Source organism: Talpa occidentalis, unplaced genomic scaffold, assembly GCF_014898055.3.
Source record: "Talpa occidentalis isolate TD23 unplaced genomic scaffold, MPIMG_talOcc4v2.1 talOcc4.10, whole genome shotgun sequence".
NCBI classification, from domain to species: domain Eukaryota; kingdom Metazoa; phylum Chordata; class Mammalia; order Eulipotyphla; family Talpidae; genus Talpa; species Talpa occidentalis.
In genome coordinates, this window is record NW_023600993.1 from 89415761 (window position 1) to 89438805 (window position 23045).

The following is a 23045-nucleotide window of genomic DNA, read 5'->3' on the forward strand; positions in this document are numbered from 1 at the left end:
TGAGCGAATTCACCAGGGCTGGAGTCGGGAACAGAACAGGCAGAGTGACGAAATACACTGCTGAGGGGAGCAGTGGGCGTCAGGAGAGGTCTGCGCGCCATATGGGACCCTCGCTGTTGGCCAGGGATCAAACCGGTGCTGCAGAGGCTGCAGGCAGCTTCGCAGCCTAGTGCTCAACCGCGGGCCACCAGAGGAGGCCCCGATCAGTGAGTCTTGATAATAAATTATAACATGACAACCACTTGCACGCGCACACACACACACACACACAGAGTGAATCAGTGTAGCTAGATCAAAAGCATGAATTAAAAAAGCAACACTTGATCAGAAAATGAAAACCGTTTTGCACAACAAGGCCCCCAAATGACACAACATGCAGCTCTGCAGGCCATGCTAGAAGGGCGAGGGGTGCTGTCCCTTGTGGGGGAGGACACTAAGATAAGAGTCTTATTGGGAAGTTGTACTTCAAAGCACCAGGTAAAGTTTCAATATCCAGAATGAGAAGAATTAATAAAGTTTGGCATAGTCTTCTATTGAAGACTACAGAATAGTGGAAAAATCAATCAGTGGAGCTGCATGCATCAAGATGAATAAATCCCACAAGCTGTGTTAAGCAATAAACTATAGGAGAACGTCCCGAGTGCTGTAAACTGGATAATTGCATTTATAAAACATTTAGAATATGCAAAGTAATATTAAATATTGCTTAAGTATGTGTATCTATGTTATAAAAGCACAATCATATCTGAGGATACAAAACACCAAATTCAGGGTAGTATTTCTTCAAAGGATCAAAAGAACACGATATTACGGAGCCTCCCTTGTGGCTCAAGGGGTTAAGCACCACAATATGAAGCAATCTGCAGCCTCTGCAGCATGAGTTCGATTCCCAGCTGGCCAGGGAGCTCCCCACATGGCGCAGCAGACCTCTCCTGTGTCACCTGCTGCTCCCGTCAACAGTGTGTTTCAGCCTGTTCTGTTCCCCACTCTCTCTCTGGTGATTCCTCTCACACCCCTGTATCTCTGGCCAGCTCTTGCATGCATAAAAAAATACATCTTAAAATAAAAAACAAAAGAACATGATATTAGTATTTTGCAAAGATAGACCAGAAACTCCATGAATAATTATAGAAAAATCCTTGCATATTTCAGAATAGAATAATGCGTATTCAACCTGTGATCTCAGTACATATGTATGAAAACTTCTTGAGAGTTCAGTCAAGATAGGCTGTGTGCTTGCAGGAATATATCTCTTTCATCTTGGTTGTCCAGTCTGTGTTATGTGAAGCTGATATGTGTAGGCACAGTCTCCATGTGCCTCTGTGTTTCTGTGGTTCCTGTTGTAATTTCTCCTCTTCCATTTATATGGTAGTTACTTGAGTCCTCTCCCTATTTCTTGTTGAGTCTAGGAAGGGAGGAGGCTGCAGAGCTGGAGGTGCAGGCAGCAGGGAGGAGGGAAGAAGCTGCGGGAGACATGTCACATTTAATGACCTGCTCCTGCTCAGGACGCACTCCCTGTGTATCTACATGGCTCTGGAGCTGCTCTCTTGGGCAGTCCCCGAGATAGGCCTCTGCACCTCAGCCTTTGCTCTCGCCCTTGCGCTCACGCCCAGCCCTTCCGCGCATCACACAGAGCCCCAGAAACACCTCAGAGCAGCAAACCTGGGACTGCTCCACACTCCCCTCACTGTGGATTCCTTTCTACCAATGAGGCCCCCATATTCAAATAATGTAGAGAAGGTCTCCAACGGAGCCCCCCACCCAGGCCCTCCATTCAGGCCCTTGCCTGTATCTTCCACACCACCCAGGGCTCCCCAGTCACTCTGGAACACTCTCTGCAGTTCCCCAAACACTTTCTGGATGCTGGGAATGTTTGAGGGACCTAAGCCTCCTGAGGGTGTTCAGGGAGGTGTGTCAGCTTCTCTTTTTTCCTGGGGGCCCTGACCACGTGTGACCTGGGGGCTGCCCTCCACCTGACCTTGCCCCTCCCAGGACAGACCTTGGCCTGCCCTCCCTCCCCAGGACTTACAGTCAGGGCCTCTGCTTCCTGTGCATGTAGGAGGCAGAGACACCCACCAGCAGCAGCACCTTAGAGCCCAGGAGCAGAGTGATGAGGAGTGGCATCGACTGCTCTTTGCCTGGAAGACAAGGGACAGGAGGCGCCATTAGGGGCCACACTGGAGCCCTTCCCTGGGCCTCCACTACCCACTGGGCTCCCCTGGTCCGTCAACCCTCTGAAGCTTAAACCTGCGTCCTTCTCTAGATTAAGGCAGAAATCAGGGTAAAGAGCTTCCTGAGGTGCCATAGGGAGATGACCGTGCTCTACTGATTATGAATGTGAGGTTCAGGGAGTTGAGGGGGCCCTGCAAGAGCAGTGTGACCAAAATAAAGAAAATCCATCACTGTCTGGTAGGATGATGCCAGATTTGCTCTTTGCACAAGAAGACTCAAACCTCAGGGTCTCGTGAGTGACCTACCACATGTGCGAGGAGAGCTTGGGCGGCTCTTGGGGGAGGGAGTTCAGGCCGCCCGCTCCCCAGGGATGGTCTCCATGGTGGAGGGGGCCCTGGAGTGTCTGACCTGTGAGAACAGCAGGCTGGGGAGCACCTGGTAGGTGAGGAAAGGGGCTGATGTTTGGGCGGGGTTGCAATTGGGCCCTGGTGGGACCTGAGATGTGGGGTGTGCCCCTTGGGCCAAATCACTGGGGGACCTTCCGTCCACTGGGGCGGCCAAGGACAGTGCAGAGAGCAGCTGCTTCTCTCCAGAAATGGTCTCTGCAGCCAACAGCTACTCAAAGGGGGAAAATTAAACCCCACCCGCCACTTTGTTGCTCCTTGATTCCTTTCTGTAAAACTCTAAAACCGCAGGGTATTGACGTGGACATGAAGTTACAGGGGACTGAATCTTGCAGGTTGTTTTTTTAGTGAGTCTTTGTGATGTTTGCCGGCCCATGTCATCTCCAGACTTACACTCCCACAGAGACAGGCCAATACTTCACAGACAGAGGCGCAGCATCAGCCGGTGATGCTGAATATAGGGGTGTAGAGACCAGCACAGACTAGAGATTCAGTAGATTGTGGGGAGCCAGGAGGGGTGGCTGATCTGGCCATTGCAGCCACTATGGGGGGCAGATGGTAAGAGCAGGACTGAGAGTGGGAGCATCACTTCCAACCCCCAGTTTCTCTTTCATGCTTACGTCCATGACCTGCAATGCTCGGTTCTGAACACTTGACCTGTGGGCACTCAGGGTGTGAAAATTGGGATGAGGCGGCTCCTTTACATTCTGTTCATAGCTGTACATTCTAGATTATCAATAACACATGAATTGTTACCGGTGGCACTAAAAAAATAAGATAAAATATAAAAGGTTGGGTCAGTTGGAGCTGAGGCCTGACCTGAAGTTACATCTGTGTCCTGCTTGTCCTGGTGAGCTGAGGCCGCCAGGGTGAGGGCTTTGGAGACCGCGGGCTGCCCGTCATGCTCCACCTGGCAGGTGAGCACCACATTCCCCCTGAGGGCAGAAGCGTCCACCAGGAGCCAGCTCGTGCAGGTGAAGGTCCCATCCTTGTTCTCCAGGAGAGTCAAGGCCTTTTCTGTTCGGGACATGTTTCCGTTCTCCAACCAGGTCAGCTGTAGGTTCCGGGGGTAGAACTCCTTCACCTGGCAGGTGACATTCACCTGGTTTCCTGCCACAGGATACTGGGAAACCTCCAAGGTAGGTGGGACTGTAACAGCACAGGGCAGAAGCTCTGACCTTATAGCACAGATCCCAGGGGAGGGGCCCCATCGCTTGCCCCCCACCGTAGCAGGTGGGTCACCCGGGACATGCTGGGCAGGCAGCCGGCCTCCAACACTGAGGCTCTCTCTCCATGTGTGTGCGACCACTAATCAGAGTGCCCAGGCCATAGTAGATGCGCAAGGACTGGAGGGTAATAGGAGGGAAATCAACAGGTCCCGACCCTGCAGGCAACGGAGGGATCACAATCACTGTGGCAAATCAATGCCATCCCCAAGCACCTTTCCAGGGCTATAGAGGGTGCCCAGTGATGGGGTGGCTATGGGTTAAGTTCAGGAAGCTGCCCACTCACTGCTGGGCACGTGGGAGGTGCTGCCCTGGCAGCTGCCGGGGAGACACGGGGAGTGACCCGCACATGCAGGGCTGGTGATGGCCAAGGATGGTGGGACTGGACTCTGGGATTCAGCGCCTGGAGCAAGTGGGGAGGAGCAGGCTGTGTCTCAGGCAGGGCAGGGCTGGAAGGGTTCACACCTCGGATGGTCTCAGACAGGTTTGCTGTCCCACGAAGACCGCCGCCCTGCAGGGTGACGTGGGACACCTCGCAGATGACCTGGGAGCGGACGTCCCCCGGCGCCAGCTGCACCGTGGCTGTGCTGGAGACGTTGTAGGAAACGGCCTCTCCTGGGGGGTCCACGTTGGGCCGGGGGGCTGGCAGCTCTTTCCTATTTTTGAACCACTTCAGGCTGATGTCTCTGGGGGAGAAGCTGTGGGACTGGCAGGTGAAGGTCACCGTCTGCCCAGGGGTGGCCCTCTCTGTGGGTCCCGATACCACAGGGCGAGAGGGTTTGGCTAAGGAGGAACATTTATAACAATAAACGTGACTGACTCCCCAAGGATAAGCGGGTGACACTGTCTATAACTTCACCTGATTATTAAATGAGGATGTCATCACCCTCATTTAGGGACACCCAGGTTCCCAGAGGTGAACCAGGACCAGGGAATGTTGACAGGGTTGCAGGCCTGAGTTCAGAGTCCCCCTCTCTAGCTCTGGGGCATTTCCCATCAGTCTGGGCTCAGGAACAACATGACCTTGGTCTCTATAGCTGTTCCTGACCTGCCTCCCTGGGAGTATTTTCAAGGTCAGAGAAGCAACACAGGAGGAACGCAGCAGGACAGGGGACCTGTGGAGGCTGGAACCAGGCTGCCAGTCCAGGAGAGGGGGCTGGGCACCTCCCTCACGCATCTGTGAAACTGGACGCATGCTCTTGCTCCTGGGATGCTTGAGGGAAGCAGGCCGCGGAGGCAAGTTTCATAAGATAAACACAGATCAGTGATGAGCCCAGGCCTGGTCTCCCAGCTCTCCCCGTGGGCGGTGAGGGATTTAATTCAAACATTTCATTCTTTAAATAATTTCCGAGTAGGTCTCATCTGTGCCCAGCTCTGATTAAAAGGGAGGGTACAGATGATGGTGAATAGGGTTTCTCCTTGGCCTCAGGGTCAGGTTTGGCTGGAAAGAAGGATCCCTGAGCCTGAGGAAGCCAAGGCGGGCGTCTCTCAGTGTCATTAAATAAGAGACAGACACAGGCCTGGAAAGTGTCAGAAGCAACTCTCTCATCCTGGGGAGGGGCAGAGCCCAGGGGACCACAGGCAGAACCGGCATGTGAGTGACCACTTTGGTCTCTGTTCTGCATCCTTGAGCCTCCATGTGTGTTTTTGTGCAAAGTGATCAAAGCCCCACCCGGGCGGAGGAGTGAGGATGTGTCCACCCAGGCAGGTTCACAGCAGGTGCTGACATCCAGCTCCTGTGGCTGCTGTCCCCGTCCTGGTCACCACCCACCTGAGACTGTCTGGGGTGGAGGGAAGCAGTAGGGGACACAACCATGAATGTCCAAGTCCTCAGCTGCTCTGAAGAACCCCATTGAGGAAAGCAGCAGACACCACTGATGGTGGTTCTCTGCCTCTTGTTACAGGCCCGCTAGGAAGCCATTGGGGGGAATGACACCAACACATAAATGAGATCCGAGGAGTTGTCATGAAGGTTTCTCTTTATGGGAAGCTGCGGCATTTTGAAAGGAAGGAGGACAGACTTTCTCAGAGACATCTTGGGGTTCAGGCATAAGACATGTGGGGATCTCAAGTCCTTTTGGCAGCCACCTCAGCTCCCGTTTAAATATTTAGAGGTGGGAGGTTTTCCCAGGAATGAAGCTGAGTCCTAAACTGGGTGTCTTGCATCTTCCTCGGGCCCAGAGGGTGGGAATCCAACCCCAGTGAGGTGAGCTCTGTGGGGCGACCAGGGCCTCCATGAGCCCATGCTGTTCAGAAGCAGCACACCCCAAAATGTTGCTCACATGGACAGAGGAGCACAAGGAAACACTTTCATTAGGGGAAAAAAAAATGCAACTTTTCTTCAGACACCTGAACTGTGCAGCCAGGTAGTCTGGGGTTCCAGACCGCATTCCCATTTCCCAGCCACATGACCTTGAGCACCAAGCATGACTTGTGCAGACTCGACTTCCGCGGTCTGTAGAAGGGGGTGAATCAAGCCATGTAGATCAGCACCCACATCCACGCCTGACTCTTAGCTGTTGCTCACAGAAAGGAGGGCGTGACAGTGACCTGCTGCCACACGCGGGCCCCACGGTACTCACCACTCACGGTGACCTGCGTGCCTGGTCCCGACTTCACTTCTGTGTCAGGGCTCCCTTTCTGGAACCTCACACAGTAGTAGACCCCAGTGTCTGCTGGGGTGATGTTACTGATGCGGATGGAAAAGTCCTTGTTGTCTCTGATTGTGGCATCTGAGGCATTGGTTACTCGGGGGAAGGGGCCTTCGTCTTTTGCTGCTCCTCTGAAACTGTAGGCTAACTGCCGGCCTGGACCCGACCCCCTGAACCACCTGACTGTCCCCACAGGGAGCAGGGAGGTCAGGGAGCAGCGCAGAGTGGCCGTCTCTCCAGCTGCCACCGACACGGACTTGTCAGGCTGGATCACCTGCAGCTCCTCCTCGGCGGCCGCTCCTGCAGGAAAGCAAAGCATTTCCTTGTTCATCCTGCGTGACCCTGCCGGCTTTCTCAGTGTTATCACCAGGACCGACTGACAAGTGCTCACCTCGGGGGCTCCTGGGCTCAGCACATGGGAGTGTCAACACCTGTAACCCCCACAACCAACCTGTATTGTGAGGGTGTTCCTAATGAGGACACTGAGGCAAAGGGAGGTTGAGGCGGCAGGTTTGGTGCCTGAGCCATCTCTGGAAGGGTCATGCTACACCAAATACTGGCTGGACACTTTGCGGTCTCAGGAGATGTTGCATTTTCAGTCCTTTACATTCATGGACACGAGAGTCTTGAGACCATTGGTTGGGGGTGGAAGTGGTGGGTGTGTTGTAGAATGGTATTCAACAGCAAGAACCTCTGTGGGTCCAGCAACCTCTTCCATAGATCATGTGCTCATGACAGGGGTGTTCCCAGGGTGCTTGCATGAGCATGAGGTGCTGAGCTCCCTATAAGCAGTGAACAAGGTATTTAATAAAAGGAAAACATAGTCTCAAGCCTGGGCTGTTTTCCAATTCCACGATCATGGTATATTTGTGTCTATTACCACTGTAATGTTTTTCTAAGAGTCAATGGCTTAAAATAATGAATTTCCATTAACAGATGAAGGCATAAACAGAATGTGGCATAAATGATGGAATATTACTCTGCCCTCAAGAGGGAATAAGATCATTTATGTCCTTTCACATAGCTAAAATTTGACATTTTACTAAATAAAATGAACCAGAAAAAAAGGATTGATATACAGTTCTAATTACATGAAGTAGTTAGAATTAGCAAATTCCTAGAGACAAGTAAGAGCATAAGGGTAACCTTGGGCTGCTGGGGAAGATTAATAGCGAATTTATTGTTGTGGGTACAGAGACTTCTCCCAGGATATTGAAAAGATTCTGACATGCATCCTGGTGACAGTTTGAAATAATGTGAATGTACTTGATGCCGCTGAATCACATACTAAAAAAGGTTCAGTTGTGAGTTTTATGTGATGTGTGTTTTGCCACAATCTAAAATATGTGGTCAGGCACGGTGACTACCCTGAGTCATGCCTTTGAGCTGGGCTAAGTGGCTCAAGGCTGAGGGACTTGAGAACCCTGCTCTAGAAGGTAGAGATGGAACCAGTGGGCAAGACAGCAAGGAGGGAGCGACCTCAGCCTATGTATGAAAAGAACTGTGGGGGTGCCCGTGTTGGGGCCCTGGGTCATGAGCTGCAGGGACAGGAGTGGCCCTGCAGGTGCAGGACTTTGCTGTTCACTTTCATTGCAGCTGCACTACCTGGTTTCTGGAGATAACAGAGAAATGCCAGAACATTCCTTCTTGTTCAAAGTGTCCTAAAACAGGCATGAGCCCAGGTGGTAGGGCTATAAATCAGGGGAGCAGATTGTTGGTGGACTCAAACAAATCCTCTGACTTTTTTTATTTCTTAGGACACAATTTGCGGTTCACCTTGGCAGAGTGTGATCTGGGAAGACCCACCCACCTCCCACCCTTTGTCACAAACATGCCCTAAGGAGGCACAGGCTGTAGAGGGCGGGAACTTGGTGTGTCTCGATCACAGAGGGAGTGGTTAATTTCAAGGAGGATTTTGGGTTGTGGTGTAGACAAAAATGGCAAGAAATATGACTCTGGAGGAGAAATGGAGGAGGGAAAGAAGACCAGACAGTCAGCGGTAGCCGCGTCATGGGGAAGTGTCATCCCTGTCTCTGTGTCTCCTGCATTTACCTCTCTGCCAGACCTTCTCCCTGAAAGCTGGACTTGTACGGCCAAAGCCCCCTGGACATGGTGCTTGGATGGAAAAGCACAGCTCACAGTTAACAGTTCTCTCTCTGTATCCTGAGGCCCCTTATTCTTCCAGAGGCTCAGACCCAAATATTTGCCTCTTTCTCTCCCATCCAAATCCTGCAGGTCAGAGAATCTGTTGCTGCTTCATCATGTGTCTGAGGTCTGACCTCGCCAGTCTCTATAGCAGCCGTCCTCGTGCACCAGTGTTCCTTGTTTCTCCAAGGAATCTCCTCTTATATGTTTTTTCTACTTGCCTCTCTGTCCAAGTGCTAGAATGACTAAAGCTAATGTCAGATCATCACTTCTTTCTTTGACTTTGCAGTGGCAACACTCACGGGAGCCCACATCCTTGAACAGAACAGAAAAGCCTCCACGCGGGGCCTCTGCCGGTGCTGCTCCCTGTCAGGAGGGCTCTAACCTAGAATCTACCTATCTCATCCCACACCTCCTTTTAACCTTTGCTCAAGTTTCTCTCTCAGAGATGCCACCCACACTGTCCTTTAAAAAAATCCATCCTGCTCCAGATACTGGCAGTTCTCCTACCTGGGATACTTTCACTCTTTGCCCTTCACACGGGTCCGACCCTAACACACCGTGTCTTGGACTTAGCGTGTCTATTGTCTGCTGCCATTTCTCCCACTGAGACATAACTCCAAGAGGGCAATGACCTTGTCTCTTTCCTTTAGAAACTCACTTCTCCTGCCCGTAACAGCGCCTGACACAGAGGAGACTTTTGCACCTCCCGGAGACCCCAGTGTCTATTTTGAGCGGAAATCCCGAGAGTTTCCCCTGGAGATGACTTGGTCTAATATGCAAACAGCTTCCAGGAAGAGGAAGAACCCAGAGAAGAAAGTCACAAACCCTCTTTCCCTCACTCTCCCTTCCCCCACCCGCAAACAGAAGCTGCAGAAAGTTCCTGGGGAGGAGACGGGTAACACAGAACCGAGAAGGGTGGTGGTTAACCCGGGAACTCTGCAGTCAGACCGTGTGAGTTCAGATCGCAGCTCTACCAGTGAGGGTGAGTGACCTTGAACCTCTCTGTGCTTCCATTATTCCACCTGTAAGGAGGGGGATAAGTTAGCTCCCTCAGAGATAATGGTCACAGGAGATGACACCTCCAGGCCTTTCCCGCTGTGTCTGGTACATGGTGAGGGTTCAAGAAATTGAAATGATTTTACTCATCGGATTTCCTGAGGCTGAGAGGCTTCTGGGGACATAGATGACAGAGATAGGAGTGCAGCTACAATCACACATGGGGATCATTTCTCTGTATCCTTCGGGAACCTGCACCTCCCCCTTCTTGTCTCCTCAGCCCATCCAGCCTGGAGGAGGCCTCCAAGGAGGAATGCACAGAATTCCACTCCCAGATTTCCTGAGGCCTGAACGGACGCTGGATGACAGCGCATGGGGAGAGGTGCAAACCCAGATGTGGGCGCAAGGACAGATGGAGACGGTCTAGGTGAGGCTCTGTGTTTCCATCCCCTTCTTTCCTCCTCACCCCCCTGCAGCACGAGAGCAGGACTCCAAGAAAATCATGCACACACTTTACTCTCTTGCCAAGGGAGAAGAATTTTTTGTCTAATAGTTTCGAGAAGGACAAGGGGAATTTTGGAGAAGTAGAAGGGGAAGGAAGAGAGTAGAGAGACTCTGAGAACTAAACTTTTGTCAATGTGCACTTCATGCAGACTGAGAAATGATTGGGGAGAACAATGGAAAAAAACCGTTTCAAAAATCCCACGAGTGTGTGTGTCTGCACACTTCTCACACCTGTACATACATGCACATCCACCACAACATGCATTTGGAAATACATGTGAAGAGCTGTCCTGGCTTGCTAGTATACAAGGAGTATGTTTTGAGGATTGTGTATGTTAAATGCTCATAAAAATATTGGTACATAGTAACACATCATTAACAAAAGTTTGGGAGCACACAGCAGAATTTCAACCCTGTCCTACCTCCTGTTTCTGTGTCCTAGATGTCTGTCCTATCTCTATTCTGCTAGTTTCTCCGTATGTCTAACTTTTCTGCAAGAGCCTCCACTGAGTAGCCAACAGCATAACATGGTAAAAAGAATGAATCCTGGAGTTCTTGGCCCTAGACTTGAATTCTGGCTTCTCCACAGACTTGGGTAGATGGCACTGGGCAAATTATGCTCTCTGCCTCGGTTTCCCCTTCTGCAAAGCAGGGACAATAATCATTGTTATAAACAGTTATGTTGTGAGGATCAACCAAGTTAACACACTCGTCAAACCATCAACTGTTTTGATGTCCCTGAAAACAGTTGCAGGTGACAGAGCCACAGAAAAGTTGCTCTGACCCCCTGTTCCGTGCCCTCAAATAATGTCTAGTTCTTGGCTCTCTGTGGTAGCCCGGGGGATAGCAGCGGGGGTGCTTATCTTTGTTTATCTGAATGCCCTACAACTCCTTGGCTAAAGAGACATCCAGGGCAGGCAGGGGGGATCTTCCCATGGCCATGCTCACCTGTGAGTCCCAGCAGTAAAGCCAGCAGCAGGCAAGGAGACTGGTGGGTCCAGGAGGCAGTGGCAGGCATCCTGGAACTGGAGGAGCCTGCTTGTCCGGGTGTGTGCTGGGAGCCCAGACTCTGCTCTGTGGAGAGGAGGCCCTTGTGTGATACAAGAGGAAGCTCATACCAGTAGTGAAATGACGAGGTGTTGACACACTTCCACTGTGAAGCTGGGATGGAGGGAAGCTTAAGGTCAGGAGCTTCTCATGGTTTCAGAGACTTGTGCAGCCTCATAGAAGTAGTGCTTCTTCTGTCAGGGTGGCCTGGGCTCTCTCCACTTGCTTGCCACTCCCTCTTAGGGTCACAGTGATTCTCCATTCAGTAGCCCCAGGAAAAGAGAATCCCATAGGGATACAAGGTGTGTCTCACAGGCCCATGCCCAAGGCTCTAGGGTGACTGGCTGGTGGCCATTCTTGACCCTCCACCAAAGTAACAATCCAAGCACAGTCCAAGAGACTGCTGAGGATTACTATGGTGAGAACTAGGAAAGGTGTTTAAGAAGACATTTGCCTGCAGTCATCTGTAACTGAGCATCAGAACACGGAGATGTCATCACTACAGGGGACCAGCATGAGCTGTCCTGGGAGAGACTGGACTGGCCAAGGCAGACCAGCTAAAGTTCATGAGTTTCAAGTGTTTGTATCTCACTGAAGCTTAGGTGAGGATTTCCTTGCAGGAGTAGAATTACCCTTCAGTCTCTTTGTTACCTGGCCAGGAGTGGGGACCCCAGAGCCCCCACTCCTGCCTGCTCCAAATAGGTTCTGCCATCCACCATAGCAACATAAAACATGTAAGACTTTAATGGGAAGGAACTTTAAGACAATTAGTAAACTATACAGGAAAGGCAAAGAATATAGTTTCTAAATCAAGCACCCAAAATTACTCATCCCCTCATGGGTAAAAATCCACCCAAATGGGATTGGCCCAGAGCAACGCCCAAAAGCCTGCCACAAGTCCAAAACACCTTCCAGTGGGGACCCACAGTAAAGGATCAGAAAAAACCAGACAAGCCTGGGAGGAAAAGAGCAAATCAAAACCAGTATAAAATTTGCCATTGTTATCCTCCACGGGTCTCTCCCCCACATCTATTTCAACCAACCCTCGATGTTGGTAAAAATTGATTTTTGATCATTAGGTTAATGTTACAAAGTTACCCCCAAAGAAAACATACTAATAGTACTAGCAGGTGTCCTGTGCTCTTGCTGAATATAAGATCGATGCTCTGCACACAATTACAATCCTATATCATAGTCAAGAGTCATTGTAAACAGTAATAATACTTTTCTTGTCCACAGACTGGAAGTTGCTAAAGATAGCTCTAACTAGAGACTCATCAAACCATTATGGGAAAACTCTAAAATTATGACTAGAAAGTCATAAAAGCAAAACTAAAACAGATGCATACCATGAATGGGAAAATAGAACACATGATTCTAAGATCACTTGCACCTAAACAGTCATGACATTTTATTTATTTATTATTTGTTTATTTATTCATTTGTTTATTTATACAAGCACTGGCTACAGTCAGAAGCACAGGAGGGCAAGAGAATTTACCAGAGCCAGACTGAGGAGCAGAACTGGCAAACTGATGAAGTACATTGGTGAGGGGAGCAGCAGGTGTGGCAGGAGAGGTCTGCGTGCCAGCGCTCAACCGCTGCACCACCAGGGAGGCCCCAGGATGTTTTAAATAAGAAAAAGTGTGAAACTTTGCTCAAAATGGTGTCAAAACTTATTACATGGACTTATTCTTGTCCATGTAGCTTTGACTAAGAGATGAGAAGCTCAATGGAAAAAGATCTCATAAAAAGAACCACACAAGTATATGGATACTTGATAGAAAGTAAAGGGGGCTGTGAAGTTCAGTGAGTGCTTTGTAATAAATTATAACATGACTATTACTTATACAGACACACGCACACAGCACATCAGTGTAACTATCAAAAGCATGAATTAAAAAAGCAACATTTGATCAGAAAGGGAAAACTCTTCTGCACAACCAGGTCCCCAAATGACACAACATGCAGCTTTGCAGGCCACGCTAGAAGGGCTAGGCGTGCTGTCCCGGATGGGGGAGGTCACCAAGATAAGAGTCTTAGTGGGAAGTTGTACTTCAAAGCACCAGGTAAAGCTTCAATATCCAGAATGAGAAGAATTAATAAAGTGTGGCATAGTCTTCAATAGAAGACTATAGAATAGTGGAAAAATCAATCAATGGAGCTACATATATCAAGATGAATAAATCCCACAAACTGTGTTAAGCAATAAACTATAGGAGAACTTCCCGAGTGCTATAAACTGGATAATCACATTTATAAAATATTTAGAATATGCAACGTGAAATAAAATATTGCTTAAGTATGTGTATCTATGTTATAAAAGCACAATCATATCTGAGGGTATGAAACACCAAATTCATGGTAGTGTTTCTTGAAAGGGTCAAAAGAACACAATATTAGTATTTTGCAAAGATAGACCAGAAACTCCATGAGTAATTATAGAGAAATCCTTCCATATTTCAGAACAGAATAATGCGTATTCAACCTGTGATCTCAGTACACATGTATGAAAACTTCTTGAGAGTTCAGTCAAGATAGGCTGTGTGCTTGCAGGAATATATCTCTTTCATCTTGGTTGTCCAGTCTGTGGCATGTGTAGCTGATAGCAGTCTCCATGTGCCTCTGTGTTTCTGTGGTTCCTGTTGTAATTTCTCCTCTTCCATTTATATGGTAGTTACTTGAGTCCTCTCCCTATTTCTTGGTGAGTCTAGTTAATGGTTTTTATTAATTATATTTATCTTTTAAAAATAAAACTTTTCATTGATTTTTAAAAATGTCTCTAGAATCCCCATTTCAGTATTTCGGCTTGATGCCTGTCAGCCCCTCCCTCTGCTAACGTGGGGCTCACTTCGTGTGAGAGTCCACTGTCGTGTGAGTGAGGATGTTACATGGAGTCTTTCTTTTCTCTGAATATTCACCTTTAGCCAGATGGCTTCTTTTTACGAATGCCTTGGATGCGTCCTCAGTCACGGGTGGATCAGCCACACAGAGGGCCCCTCTTGAACCCGCTCCTAGTTGAAATGTCACTTCAGGAATTCTCAACTTACTTAAATTATCACACCTCAGTTGTACAATGTCCTTAAAGGGCTACACGGGATGAGATAAAGGCATGCTTGTTATTGAGTCAAAGCCAATTGCACTGTGGTTTTCTCATCAGAGCAAATTGTACGACCTGCCCTAGTTTCTGTTTTCTTCCCTGGCTTGTGGCCGATGATGGTGGAACCAGCTCTGATGCAGTGACTGGCATCGTCCCTTTCTGGTTCTTACTCCCAGCAGCCCCTTGTTCCCATCCCACTGCATTTTGGCCATGTGATGAGAACCGAAAGCTGCTGACTGGGAATTCTGCGGGTGTGCATTCCTGAGAGGATCCTGGATGAAGCCAGCTCTGGGGTCAGCCTGTGAGAAGAAAGAGTGGGGGTGGGGGCAGCAGGTCTCTGGGGGAGAGGCCTGGGGAGCAGAGTCTGTGGAGGCTCTTGTCCCTCCTCCTCTAGGCGGGCCCTTCAGAAAGGGAGGAGGCTGCAGAGCTGGAGGTGCAGGCAGCAGGGATGAGGGAGGAAGATGCAGGAGACATGTCCACATTGAATACCTGCTCGTACTCAGGACCCACTCCCTGTTGTCTCTCATGGCTCTGGTGCTGCTCTCTTGGGCAGTCCCCGAGATAGGCCTCTGCACCCCAGCCTTCTCTATCGCCCTTGCGCTGACACCTCAGCCCTTCTGTGCCTCACACAGAGCCTCAGAAACACCTCAGAGCAGCAAACCTGGGACTCCTCAACACTCCTTTCACTGTGAATTCCTTTCCACCCACGGAGGTCCCATGTTCAAATGATCTAGAGATGGTCTCCAAGGGAGCCCCAACTCAGGCCCTCCATTCAGACCCTTGCCTGTTTCTTCCACACCACCCAGGCCTCCCCAGTCACTCTTGAATACCCTCTGCAGTTCCCCGAACACTTTCTGAATTCTGGGATGTTTAGAGGGACCTAAGCCTCCTGAGGGTGTTGAGGGAGGTGTGTCAGCTTCTCTTATTTCCGGGGGGCCCTGACCATGTGTGACCTGCTGAACTTGCCCCTCCCAGGACAGACCTTGGCCTGGCCTCTCTGCCCAGTACTTGCAGTTAGGCCTCTGCTTCCTGTGCATGTAGGAGGCAGAGACACCCACCAGTAGCAACACCTTGGAGCCCAGGAGGAGAGTGATGAAGAAGAGGCATCCACTGCTCTTTGCCTGGAAGTCAAGGGACAGGAGGCGCCATTAGGGGCCACACTGGAATCCTTCCCTGGGCCTCCACTACCCACTGGGCTTCCCTGGTCCATCAATCGTCCGAGCTTTAAACCTGCATCCTTCCTGGGATTAAGGCAGATGGTAAGAGCAGGACCAGAATGGGAGCATCAACTCCTGCCCCAATTTTCTTTCTTTAATGCTTATGTCCATGACCTGCAATGCTTCATTCTAAACACTTGACCACTGGACACTCAGGGTGGAAAAATGTGATGAGGCAGCTCCTTTAAATTCTGTTCATAGCTATACATTCTAGATTATCAATAAAACATGAATTGTAACCTGCAACATTAAAAAAATAAGATAAAATATAAAAGGTTGGGTCATTGGAGCTGAGGCCTTACCTGGAGATACCTCTGTGTCCGGCTTGCCCTGGTGAGCTGAGGCCGCCAGGGTGTAGGGTTGGGAGACCAAAGGCTGCCCGTCATGCTCCACCTGGCAGGTGAGCACCACATTCCCCCTGTGGGCAGAAGCGTTCACCAGGAGCCAACTCCTGTAGGTGAAGGTCCCATCCTTGTTCTCCAGGAGAGTCGAGGGCTTTTCTGTTCGGGACATGTTTCCGTTCTCCAACCAGGTCAGCTGTAGGTTCCGGGGGTAGAACTCCTTCACCTGGCAGGTGACATTCACCTGGTTCCCTGCCGCGGGATACTGGGAAACCTCCAAGGTGGGCGGGACTGTAACAGCACAGGGCAGAAGCTCTGACCTTATAGCACAGATCCCAGGGGAGGGGCCCCATCGCTTGCCCCCACCTTAGCAGGGCGACACCCAGGACATGCTTGGCAGGTAGGCAGCCTCCAACACTGAGGTTCTCTCTGCATGTGTGTGTGATCACTAAGCACTGTGCCCAGCACACAGTAGGTGCTCAAGGACTGGAGGGCAATAGGAGGGAAATCAACAGGCCCCACCCCTACAGGCAGCAGTGGGTTCATAAACATTGTGGCAAATCAATGCCAACCCCAAGCAGCTCAGGCAGGGCTGTAGGGGGCGCCCGGTGTTGGGGTGGCTGTGGGTAAAGTTTGGGAAACTGCCTCCTCACTGCCGAGCATGTGGGAGGTGCTGCCATGCAATTGCTGTGGAGACTGGGGGAGTGACCCGCACACGCAGGGCTGCTGATGGCCAAGGACAGTGGAACTGGACTGCGGAACATCTGCGCCTAGAGTGAGTGGGATGGAGCAGGCTGAGTATCGGGCAGGGTCGGGCTGGGGGGGTTCACACCTCGGATGGTCTCAGACAAGTTGGCTGTCCCGCGAAGACAGCCGCCCTGCAGGCTGACGTGGGCCACCTCGCAGATGACCTGGGAGCGGACGTCCCCCGGCGCCAGCTGCACCGTGGCTGTGCTGGAGACGTTGTAGGAAACGGCCTCTCCTGGGGGGTCCACGTTGGGCCGGGGGGCTGGCAGCTCTTTCCAATTTTTGAACCACTTCAGGCTGATGTCTCTGGGGGAGAAGCTGTGGGACTGGCAGGTGAAGGTCACCGTCTGCCCAGGGGTGGCCCTCTCTGTGGGTCCCGATACCACAGGGCGAGAGGGTTTGGCTACGGAGGAGCATTTGTAACAATAAGCGTGACTGTGACTCCCACCAAGGATAAGCGGGTGACACTGTTTATAACTTCACCTGATTATTAAATGAGGGTGTCATCACCCTCATTTAGGGACACCCGGTTCCCAGAGGTGAACCAGGATCGGGGCAGGGTGATAGGGTTGCAGGCTGGGTTCAGAGTTCCCGTTCTTTCTCTCCAGGGGATTTCCAGAGTCTGGGCTCAGGAACAACATGACCTCAGTGTCTGTTCCTGGCCCGTCACCCCGGAAGCCCTTCCAAGGTCAGAGAAGCTTCACAGAAGGAATGCAGGACATGGGGGCCCCGTGGATGCTGGCATAAGCCTGCCAGCCCTGGAGAGGGTCCAGGCACCTCCCGTCCTCATCTGTGAAATGGGGGGCAGACTCTCTCTGGGGTGCATGAGGAAAGCAGGCCGCTGAGGCAAGTTTCAGAAGATAAACTCAGATGAATAATAAGCACAAGTCTGGTCTCCCAGCTCTCCCCACGAGCGGGGAGGGATTTACTCCAAACTTTCCATTCTTTAAACCATTTCTCAAGTAGGTTCATCTGTGCCCAGCTCTGATTTTGAAGGGAGGGGTCAGAGGGCTGTGAATTGAGGTTCTCCTTCTACTTGGGGTCAGTTTTGGGTTGGAAACAAGGATCCGTGAGCATTGAGGGAGCCAAGGTGGGCGTCTCTCCGTGGTCAGGGCTAGAAAGAGGCAGAAGCGCCCCCCTCATACTGGGGAGGTGCAGAGCCCAAGTCTCCCCACCCAGGACAGACCTCATGAGTGACCCCCTTGTGTCTCTGTTCTGCATCCTTGAGCCTCCGAGTGTGTTTCTGTGCAAAGGGGTCAAAGCCCCACCCGGGGAAAGGAGTGAGGATGTGCCCAGCACGGGCGGGTTCACAGCAGGTGCTGACAACCAGCTCCTGTGGCTGCTGTCCCCGTCCCGGTCACCATCCATCTTGGGGTGGGGGGGTAGCAGCAGGGCAAACACCCAGGAAAGTGGCAAGTCCTGCTGCTGCTCTGAAGACCTGATTAAGAAAAGCAGCAGAAATGACTGCTGGTGATTCTCTGCTTCTTCTTGTCACAGGCCCGCTAGAGAGCTGTTTGGGGGAATGACACCAACACACAAATGAGATCCGAGGTGTTGTCATGAAGATTTCTCTTTCCGGAAAGCTGCAGCACTTTAAAAGGAAGGACAGATTTTCTCAGGGACATCTTGGGGGTCAGGCAGAAGGAACCTGGGGATGCCAGCCCCTATTGGCAGCCAACTCAGTTCCCATTTAAATGCCATTCAGAAGCAGCACATCTCAGAAAGTTTTTCACATGGACAGTGGAGCCCAGGAGATACTTGTTAGTAGGAAAAAATGCAAGTTTTCTTCATTCACCTGAACTGTGGAACCAGAAAGTCAAGTTCCAGACCTCACCCCATTTCTGAGCCATGCAGCCTTGAGCCTCGACTTTCCCGGTCTGTAGAAGGGGGTGAATCAAGCCATGTAGATCAGCACCCGCCACCACGCCTGACTCTTAGCTGTTGCTCACAGAAAGGAGGGCGTGACAGTGACCTGCTGCCACACGCGGGCGGGGGGCCCCACGGTACTCACCACTCACGGTGACCTGCGTGCCTGGTCCCGACTTCACTTCTGTGTCAGGGCTCCCTCTCTGGAACTTCACACAGTAGTAGGCCCCAGTGTCTGCTGGGGTGATGTTACTGATGCGGATGGAAAAGTCCTTGTTGTCTCTGATTGTGGCATCTGAGACACTGGTTATTCGGGGGAAGGGGCCTTCGTCTGTTGCTCCTTTGAAATTGTAGACTAACTGCCGGCCTGTACCTGACCCCCTGAACCACTTAGTATACCCCACAGGGAGCAGGGAGGTCAGGGAGCAGCGCAGAGTGGCCGTCTCTCCACCTGCCACCTACACGGACTTGTCAGGCTGGATCACCTGCAGCTCTTCCTCGCCGGCTGCTCCTGCTGGAAAGCAAAGCAGTTCCTTGTTCATCCTGCGTGACCCAGTGGGCTTTCTCAAGCACTATCACAAGGACCCGCTGACAGTGCTCACCTCGGGGGGCTCCAGGGTTCAGCACATGGGGGTATCATCACCTGGAACCCCCACAATGAGCCTGTAATGTGAGGCTGTTCCAAATGAAGTGGCAGGTTTAGTGCCTGAGGCCTCTCTGGAAGGGTCATGATTCACCAAATACTTGCTGGACACTTTGTGGTTTCAGGACATGTTGCATTTTCAGTTCTTTAACGTGATGGACCAGGCGAGTCCTGAGACCATTGGTTTGTGAGTGGCAGTGATGGGTGTGTTGGTAGGATGTCCTTGAACGGCAAGAAACTCTGTGCGTGAAGCAACCTCTTCCTGAGATCACATGCTTATGGAAGGGGCTGTTCCCTGGCCTGGATGCTTGAATGACCAGGAGGTGCTGAGCTCCCTACACACAATGAACGAGGTATTTAAAAAGAAGGAAAACATAGTCTTAACCCTGAATTTTTTTTCCAAAGCCATGATCATGTGTATTAGTGTCTATTACTTCTATCATTTTTCCCCAAAAACTCAATGGCTTAATATGTGGCTTAAATAATGGAATATTACTCAGCCCTAAAGAGTAATGTCCTTCTATGTAGCTAAACCTTAACAATATTTTGCTTAAAAAATATGAGCCAGACAGAATAGGACTGATATACAGTTCTAATTATAGGCAAGAATTAGAATAGGCAAATTCATACAGAGAAGTAGTAGGATGGAGGCTATCTGGGGTTCTGGGATAGAATGATAGGGAATTTATTGTTGGATGTGTACAGAGTATTCTCCTAGGACGTTGAAAAGATTGTGAAGTGCATCTTGTTAACAGATTGAAATAGCGTGAATGTACTTGCGGCCACTGAATTATAACCTAAAAAGTGGTTCAATGGTATGTTTTATGTGTGTTTTGCCACAATAAAAAATATTTGGTCAGGCAAAGTGACTACCCTGATTCATGCCTTTGAGCTGGGCTAAGTGGCTCAAGATTGGGAACTTGAGAACCCTGCTCTAGAAAGTGGAGATGGAACCAGTGGGCAAGACAGCAAGGAGGTGGGCCTCCCCAGTGGCTCAGCGGTGGAGCGCTGGGTTGCGAAGCTGCCCGCAGCCTCTGCAGCCCCGGTTCGAGCCCCGGCTGCTCGCCGGCCACCGGAGGAGGGTCCCACATGGCACGCAGACCTCTCCTGCCGCCCGCTGCTCCCCTCAGCAGTGTGCTTTGGTCCTTCTGCCTGCTCTGCTCCCCGCTCTGGCTCTGGTGAATTCTCTCACCCTCCCGCGCTTCTGACTGTACCCAGTGCTTGTATGTATAAATAAATAAATAAACCTTAAAAAAAAAAAAAAAAAAAAAGACAGCAAGGAGGTAACCGACCTCAGGCTGTGTTTGAAAAGAACATAGCGGGGTGCTTGTGTGGTGACCCTGGGTCGTGAGCTGCATGGATAGCAGGGGCCCGTGGTCATCGACCTGCAGGTGCAGGACTTTGCAGTTCACGTTCACTGCAGCTGCACTAGCTGGTTTCTGGAGACACCAGAGACATGAAAGAACATTCCTTTGTGTTGAAACTGTCCTAAAACAGGCCTGGGCTCAGGTGGCAGGGCCAGGAATATAAATCAGAGGAGCAGATTGTTCTCGGACTCAAACAATTCTCTACTTTTTTTTTTTATTTCTTAAGAGAAAATTTGCGGTTCGCATTTGTGGAGTGTGAGCTGGGAAGGCCCATCCACCTTGTACCCTTCATCGCGAACATGCCGCCTAAGGAGGGACGTACTCTTGGTAGGGGGAGTCCTATGGTGTGTCTGGAACATGGAGGGGGTGGTTAATATTAAGGAGGATTTTGGGGGTGTGGTGTAGACAAAAATGAGAAGAAATAGGAATGAATCTGGAGGGAGAAATGGAGAAATAGAAGTGGAGGAAAAGAAGGTCAGATAGTAGCCGGAGCCACAGGTGGGGAAGTGTCATTAGAGTTTCTGTGGCTCTGCATTTACATCTCTGCCAGACCTTTCCCCTGAAATTGGAGTCCCATTTGGCCAAAGCCCCCTGGACATGGTGCCTGGATGGAAAAGCACAGCTCACAGTTGACAGGTCTCTCTATGTCCCATGAGGCCCCTTATACTTCCAGAGGCTCAGGTCCACACCTTTGCCTCTTTCTCTCCCATCCAAAGGCTGCAGGTCAGAGAATCTGTTGATGCTTCGTCATGTGTCTAAGGTCTGACCTCGCCCGTCTCTACAGCAGCCGTCCTCCTGCACCAGTGTTCCTTGTTTCTCCATGAAATGACCCCTTAAGTGTTCTAGTTGCTTCTCTGTCCAAGTGCTAGCATGATTAAAGCTAATGTCAGATCATGACTTCTTTCTTTAGACTTTGCAGTGGCACCACTCACGGGAGCCCACATCCTTGAACAGAACAGAAAAGTCTCCTCGCAGGGCCTCTGCCCGTGCTGCTCCCTGTCAGGAAGGCAATTCCCCCCAAACTCCACCGGCTCATCCCACACCACCTTTTAACCTTTGCTCAAGTTTCTCTCTCAGAGATGCCCACCCACACTGCCTTGTTTAAAATATAGCTTGCTGCAGGTATTTGCAGTTCTTTTATCTAGGAATACTTTCTTTTTTTCCCCCTTAACTCGGATCCTACCCTAATCCACTATATTTTGTACTTATTTAATGTGTCTATTGTCTGTTGCCATTTCTCCCACTAAGACAGAACTCCAAAAGGGCAACTACTTTGTCTATTTTATTCAGAAACACACCCCTCATTACTGTATCAGCTTCGGACACGTAGTAGGTATTCAATAAATGGTTGATCATGTGACTGTCCAGTGCTAACCTTCCTGAGAACCCACATCTATTTGGAGCGGTAATCCTCAAAGTTTCCCATGGAGATGACTTGGCCAAAGATAAAAATAGCTTCCATGAAAAGGAAGAACCCAGGAGAGAAAGTCACAAACCCTCTTTCCCTCACTCTCCCTCCCCCCACCTGTGCACAGAAGCTGCAGAAAGTTCATGGGTGAAGATGGGTCACACGCATCCGAGAAGGGTGGTGGCTAACCCGGGAACTCTAGTCAGACCGTGTGAGTTCAGATCGCAGCTCTACCAGTGAGGGTGAGTGACCTTGAAACTCTCTGTGCTTCTGTTATTCCACCTGTAAGGAGGGCGATAAGTTAGCTCCCTCGGAGATAATGGTCACAGGAGATGACACCTTCCAGGCCTTTCCCGCTGTGTCTGGTACATGGTGAGGGTTCAAGAAATTGAAATGATTTTACTCATCGGCTTTCCTGAGGCTGAGAGGCTTCTGGGGACAGTATGACAGAGATAGGAGTGCAGCTAGAATCACACACGGGGATCATTGCTCTGTATCCTTCAGGAACCTGCACCTCCCCCTTCTTGTCTCCTCAGCCCATCCCGCCTGGAGGAGGGCCTCCAAGGAGGAATGCACAGAATTCCACTCCCAGATTTCCTGAGGCCTGAACGGACGCTGGATGACAGCGCATGGGGAGAGGTGCAAACCCAGATGTGGGCGCAAGGACAGATGGAGACGGTCTAGGTGAGGCTCTGTGTTTCCATCCCCTTCTTTCCTCCTCACCCTCTTGCAGCACGAGAGCAGGACTCCAAGAAAATCATGCACACGCTTTACTCTCTTACCAAGGGTGAAGAATTTTTTATCTAATAGTTTTGAGAAGGACAAGGGGAAATTTGAAGTAGAAGGGGAAGGAAGAGAGTAGAGAGACTCAGAACTAAATTTTTGTCAATGTGCACTGCATGCAGACTCATAAGTGATTGGAGAGAACAATGAAAAAAACCTTTCAAAATCCCACAAGAGTGTGTGTGTATCTGCACACTTCTCACACCTGTACATACATGCACATCCACCACAACATACATGCATTTGCAAATACATATGAAGAGCTGTCCAGTTGCTAGTATACAAGGAGTATGTTTTGAGGATTGTGTATGTTAAATGCTCATTAAAAATATTGGTACATAGCAACCATCTATCATTCATAACAAAAGTTTGTGCGCACAAAGCAGAATTTCCAACCTGTCCTACCTCCTGTTCCTCTGTCCTAG

At 50.3% G+C, this 23045-nt stretch overlaps 1 protein-coding gene, 1 long non-coding RNA gene and 1 pseudogene across 2 annotated transcripts; 1 reads left to right on the forward strand and 2 right to left on the reverse strand.

Moving 5' to 3' along the window:
• Positions 1-1440: 1440 nt before the first annotated feature.
• Positions 1441-11119, reverse strand: LOC119234812 (signal-regulatory protein beta-1-like). Its single transcript, XM_037497849.2, has 6 exons — positions 11050-11119; positions 6385-6753; positions 4268-4585; positions 3396-3725; positions 2030-2138; positions 1441-1463 (listed from the first exon to the last, which is right to left on the reverse strand). Exons 1-5 carry the CDS (start codon positions 11117-11119, stop codon positions 2032-2034), a joined length of 1194 nt encoding a protein of 397 aa, XP_037353746.1. The 3' UTR covers positions 1441-1463; positions 2030-2031.
• LOC119234835 (uncharacterized) lies at positions 9424-19454 on the forward strand. The gene is made up of 3 exons (XR_005122680.2): positions 9424-9583; positions 9878-10024; positions 18051-19454. It is a non-coding gene; the product is annotated as an uncharacterized LOC119234835 (long non-coding RNA).
• Positions 13463-22190, reverse strand: LOC119234780 (signal-regulatory protein beta-1-like; annotated as a pseudogene).
• Between the last annotated feature and the right edge of the window lie 855 nt (positions 22191-23045).

Excerpts from the sequence above, each read along its gene's own strand:
- LOC119234812 (XM_037497849.2), bottom strand. The coding sequence starts at position 11,119 with ATGCCTGCCACTGCCTCCTGGACCCACCAGTCTCCTTGCCTGCTGCTG. Across the intron at positions 6,754-11,049 it reads TTTACTGCTGGGACTCACAG|GAGCGGCCGCCGAGGAGGAG; the intron begins GTGAGCATGGCC and ends GCTTTCCTGCAG. Across the intron at positions 2,139-3,395 it reads GGACACAGATGTAACTTCAG|GCAAAGAGCAGTCGATGCCA; the intron begins GTCAGGCCTCAG and ends CTTGTCTTCCAG.